The sequence below is a fragment of the Triticum aestivum genome, chromosome 2A (genome assembly GCF_018294505.1).
Source record: "Triticum aestivum cultivar Chinese Spring chromosome 2A, IWGSC CS RefSeq v2.1, whole genome shotgun sequence".
Classification (NCBI taxonomy): Eukaryota; Viridiplantae; Streptophyta; class Magnoliopsida; order Poales; family Poaceae; genus Triticum; species Triticum aestivum.
The window spans coordinates 541,542,254-541,547,959 of NC_057797.1; the positions used below are offsets into that span (position 1 = coordinate 541,542,254).

At 45.8% G+C, this 5,706-nt stretch overlaps 1 protein-coding gene across 1 annotated transcript; it reads right to left on the bottom strand.

Annotated features, from left to right (window-relative positions):
- Positions 1 to 3,095: 3,095 nt before the first annotated feature.
- LOC123189321 (trihelix transcription factor ASIL2) lies at positions 3,096 to 5,116 on the bottom strand. The gene has a single exon (XM_044601715.1). The coding sequence runs from the start codon at positions 4,743 to 4,745 to the stop codon at positions 3,495 to 3,497; it is 1,251 nt and encodes a 416-aa protein (XP_044457650.1). The 5' UTR covers positions 4,746 to 5,116; the 3' UTR covers positions 3,096 to 3,494.
- Between the last annotated feature and the right edge of the window lie 590 nt (positions 5,117 to 5,706).

Genomic DNA, 5,706 nt, shown 5'->3' on the forward strand with positions numbered 1-5,706 from the left:
TGTAATAATCATGTTCGTTGACATGCTGAAAGAGTTGAGAGACCTACTAACTGTGGAATAAAATGGAAGATTTTAAAAAATCATTTGATTAACTTGTTGTCATACTGAAATACCTATTAGAAGCAAGTAAAATTTGAATATGAAAATACCAAATTCTTCCATGCCACGGCCACAATTAAGTACACACCTATTCACATCGTTTTGTTGCAAGATGAGATGGGACAAAGCACAATGAGGATCAATCCAAGTTTACTATCCTTGGTAGATCTTTCAAACTTATCAATCCAACGAGTAAAAAAAATCACTTGCAAAACCTTCTTCAGAGATCTAATGAACTACATTGTCTTCAAACACCATTTATCAAAAAGGAATTGATGAAGTTGTAAAAAAAACCTGCCTAGTGACAAGGTTATATGGTCTGGTGGATTTAATTGGCATTTTGTCAAGGCCTGCTGGGACATTATCTCAACTGATTTATATTCTTGTCGTCGGTTTCTGTCATTGCATAATCAAATATTTAGTGCATTAGTTCCTCTTTCACCATTCTGATTCCCAAGAAAGGTAATCCTGGAAACCCAGGAGATCTCAGACCAATATCTCCATTGAGATGTTCCATAAAAATATTACAGGATCCTCGCTAACAAACTTTACAAGCTCATCCTAAAATTGGTCCACACTAATCAATTTAGATTTTTAAGATTAAGGTCTATGCAAGATTTTCTTGCCTGGGCTTTAAATTTTCTATTTCAATGTTAGCAGACCAAGAAAGAGATATCGGTCCTCAAGTTAGACTTTGAAAAGTCTTTTGATATGATTGATCATGATACAGTTCTAGAAATTCTAGCAACTAGGGGTTTTCGAAAGAGGTGTCTTAACTAGATCAAAATGATATCTAGATCTAGGACCTCATCAATCTTGCTTAATTGCATTCCTGAAGCAATTTCAATTTATGAGAGGGGTTAGGAAAGGAGACCCTCTCTTCCCTCTCATTTGTGTTGTGGTCACAGATTTACTTTAGTCCATTCTTAGTAAATGTATGCACAATCAATTAATTCATACTCCTATGGAAACCAACTCTTGCCCTGATTTTCAAGGGATACAATATACCGGTGACACTCTTTGGGTACTTCTAGCCGAAGAGGCTCGGTTATAAAAAAATAAAAAATCTGCTCACTTATTATTTTGATCTAACTGGTTTGAAGATCATTTAGAATGAGTATGTCATGGTGCCTTAAAATGCCCATGCTGACATATTGCAACATTTGGTCAACATTATTTCTTGAATGCTAATAAGGTTCATTTTCCATTTACCTATATATGGCATCCTTTAAACACAAGCAGGACAAGAGTGGGGGATTTCACTCCAATATGTCAAAGAATTGAAAGAAGGCTTGGTGGCTCCTCAACAATGCTATCATATGATGGAAGGCTCCAGTTGATCAAATTTATCTTTTCCCCACTCCACATTTTTTTTCCATGTGCTCACTTGCTCTGCCAGCTTCGACTACTAATCAAGTGAACAAATATTTGAGGCACCGGCTTTGGAGGAAATTTGGACAAGACAAAGAACCTGCTCACATTGCTTGGGAAAAGCATGCAAACTGCGGTTCAAGGAATTCTTGGTATTTTAAATGTGAAAACCCATAACAAAACTTTGCTTTTTAAAAACTCCATAAATTCTTCAATAGAACTGAGCTACCTTGTATCAAACTTATTTGGGAGTCATATTTCAAAATCAATCCTCCCCTTGAAAGAATGGAGGGCTCTCACTGGTGGAGATCTCATTTGAAGTTGATCCATCTATTAAAAAACCCTGCAATATGCAAAGTTGGCCAAGGAAACACTACTATATTATGGCATAATAAATGGCAAGAACAATCTCTAGTTGAGAAATTCTCAGAGCTTCATTCACAAGCAATCGATGACAAGGCTATAGTTGCGTCTATGATTAATTCTGAGAACTTGGTTGATCACTTCCACGAACTATGATCTACCGGAGCGTTTGCACAGTTCGATGAAATCCAAATATGGTTATATCAGAGTAACACTCCACAAGTTCTTAACAAATCGAGCTACCCTTGAAATGCTAAGGAAACAAGAATCATGGCTTATGGGGAAACAAGAATCTCACTTTCTCATCAAATGGTTGTAGAAGAGAGCTGGTAGACTAAGACATAAAATCTTCTTTTGGCTCTGACAACATGATGAAGTCAACACTAGAAACCTTCTCAAAACAAAGTCTTTTCACATGCCTAGTTGTGCTTGTGTTCTCCATAATTAACAAGTGGAAGAGAATGTGACTGCATGTGTACTCAAGACTATTGGCAATTCATTCTTCCAAATAAACACAGGGTAATTTCACTCTTTGATGAAATCAGTTTAGCAACTCTAATTCTTCCTAAGCAAATAGCATGGACATCATCATTATGGGACGTCGGAACATATGGATGCACGAAAATGGAAAAATGTTCAAAAATGAATGGTTTTGATGATTCCGAGGGCAGGAATTGGCTAGATCTCTATTTTCCTTTCCCTATTGTTTGTGTTTTTGTATATACATTTCTTTTGCTTTACATATACATATATGATTATCATTCTACGGTTCTTTCGGAAGAAGCGTCATGCTCAAAACAGCATGCTTGCGTATTGCACCTGCTCCTACACGCACGGTGTGTTGTGTTATTCGGGAAAGAACCCAACAACTGTTGGCTTTTCTTCTTTTATCTTTAAAGAAAAAAGAAAGAAACATTCGACTCTGTGCATGTAGTGACATGATCATATGTGTCCCACAGCCGCGCCAAATGCAGAAAACGTCAACAATCACAGAAGGAAACATCAACAATCAGCTAGCGAATCACTTCCCTGTTCCCTGCAAGAAGAACTTGCCCTTTTTACGATAAAAAATGATTGATCGCACTAGCACGTCAGCAGCACCTGAACCTGAGAGAGCAAGACTCGCATACATCGGACTACAGGTTCATGACATCTGCATTCTGCAAAGGCAAAGCGTAACACCAGGCAATCTTCATATAACATTGTAAAACACGGGTCAGTCAGTTAGTTCTGCAGATAAATATTTCACACACAGTACAAGCTGGTGATAAGAGTACTTTTTAACACATAATAATTCAGGCTGCTGGTGCTGCTTGGCACAGTCTGGCAAAGAACAACCCTGATAGAGGCCACAAGATTCAGCAAACACGCCACACTTCTTGGCACAAACGACATGAGACCAGATGGTGTTCTTGTAACTAGATAAAGAGAGATGAAATTATGTGGCTAGCAGATGGTACAGGGCGGGAGCTTATCATAACTAGTTACTAATTATACTCCTAGAGATCTCACTTTGATAAACGATAGCCAATAAATTACTGCCTAGACATATAGTTCCTGCTTGCATTCAATATAAGCTAAGTTGTTGCAATGTAACCCTAACACATACCAATAGAAACTCTTTGAATCACCAATGCCATGACCTGTTATTCAGTCTCTCATTACTGGCTCTCTTCTTCATTGTCATCGTCCTCTTCCTCCTCATCACCGCTCTGCTCACCGTCGCTGGCAGCTGCAGAGTCGGCCATATTGTTCTCATGGTACTGATAATGCGGGCGAACGGCAGGGCGGTGATGGTGTCTGCTACCGTCGCTGGCACGGTACCGGTCATGGTGATTGCTGCTCGTCCGGGCATCAGGAAACGGTGCCATTCTTCTCGATGTGGAATCTGGTGCGGACGCCATCCTCCTAGATGAGCCACCAACAGTGGCGGCACCTACCTGGGAGTGGGAGGCAGCCGCAGCGGGAGAGATGTGGCTCTTGCCCTGTGAGAGCTCCTTCTGCGTATTGAGGAAGAACTGCACGCGTTGCGATTCAAGCTCCCGTGCGAAGTCCAGACGCTGGCGCTCAATCTCGGCGGCCTGCTCCAGCTTCGCTGTCTCCACGCGCTCGTAGGCCTCACCAAAGCGTCGTAGCGCCTGCGCTAGCTCTCGCATGCCCTGAGAACGGTCACCGCCGCTGAAGCCATCCACGCGCCCCTCGTCCGTCCTCCTCCTCTTGCCATTCGCCGCCGGAAGCGCAGGCTCCGGCGGGAACCCGTCGGACGACTCAGACGATGCCGACAGCTCCGGAGACGGCGCCCTCCGCTTGACGGGCGCCGAGGCCGGCATCAGCGGCGTGCGGCTGCGCTGGGGGAAGCCCGCGCGCAGCGCCGTGGGCACTGCGTTCCGTCCGTTAGGGTGGGCGGCCGGCTTCTGGTTGTAGGTGGGCGCGAGGAGCACGTCGAGGCGGTCATAGAACTGCCACGACGAGACCGGCTTGGCCCTCTCGATCTTGTACTTCTTCTTGAGCGTGTCGATGCGGTTCTTGCACTGCACGTCGGACTTGGGGGCCTTGGAGTAGTTGTCCCGGGAGGAGACGGCTTCGGCGACCTCCTGCCACTGGGGGTGGCGGAGGCTGCCGCGGCCGAGCGCGACGAAGCGCTCCCCCCAGGCGTCGATGAGCGCGGAGGTGGCGCCCTCGCTCCAGGCATCCTCCCTGCCCCCGCCCCCGCCGCCGCCGCCACCGCCGCTGCCGCCGTGGCTGGGGTAGGACCCGTGCTTCTGGATCGGGAGCGCGAGCGTCAGGGGGCCGCCGGGCGGCGCGGAGGCGACCGTGACGGGGTCGGCGACGGGGAGCGCGGAGGCGACAGGGAGCGGCGAGGAGGAGGCCGGCGAGAGGGAGGGCGACGGGGAGTTGTCGTCGTCGTCCATGGCGGCGGATCGGGGAGGGATTGGGGATCTAGGTTGGAACCGATCTGGGGTTGTAGGTTAGGGGTCGGTGGTGGTGCGGCGGTGCCGGCGGTGTGGGGCTGTCGTGCTTTGAGGGGGTCCGTCCGGTTGGGACTCGGCGCGGCGGGTTGACTTGGGCCAGGCCGGGGGGATGGGCTCTGGCTGGCGCCGGGGTGGGTTAGGTCGGGTCGGAGAAAACGGCCGGCGGTGGGGGGTATTTTGGGCTTCCTGCAACCTGACGCGTCGGCCGGCAGGCAGGAAGACCGGTCGCCACGTTCCGCTTCCACCCATTGTTCCTCGGAGTCGGAGAGTCTCCTGTCCTGTCCAGCCGGAAAACAAGCCAACACCACTTTTGATGCACTAGCAGGGTGGTACAGGAGCTTGAGGCGACGACGAATTCTCGTCGTCGTCTTCTCGATTGCTCGCTCCGGTTTAAAGGTCCTGTCTTACTTTTTATTTTATTTTTCATTTTGTTAGTATTGTCTTTATTGCTCCTTATCATATGTTTAGATGTTGAGATGCATTAAATCGCTGCATACAAAAACTAAAAGAAAATTCATCAATGCATGTAACAGTCCTTTATCATTTAGTGATCATGTATGCATGTGTTGTAATTAATGCATCGGTAAACATAATTTTGTTATAGAAATAACGAGCTCCACACACTTTGTTACAGAAATAGGAAAGTGTTGTTTAAACGGGCCACAATGAAAGTATCATGCATGTCAATTAGATATTTTTATCACAATTTAATGGAAAAAGAGAAGATTGACTATCGTAATATGGTTATGCATGACAATAAATGAGATCACTACGATAGTATGCACTGTAAAAATGATACCATACGCTAGTATTTTGTGCATGATAGTAGTATACGACACTTCCTACTGCTAGCAGTCTTAGAGCATCTACAACTAGAGTGATCAAATATGATTTCCTAGTT

Excerpts from the sequence above, each read along its gene's own strand:
- LOC123189321 (XM_044601715.1), bottom strand. The coding sequence starts at position 4,745 with ATGGACGACGACGACAACTCCCCGTCGCCCTCCCTCTCGCCGGCCTCC.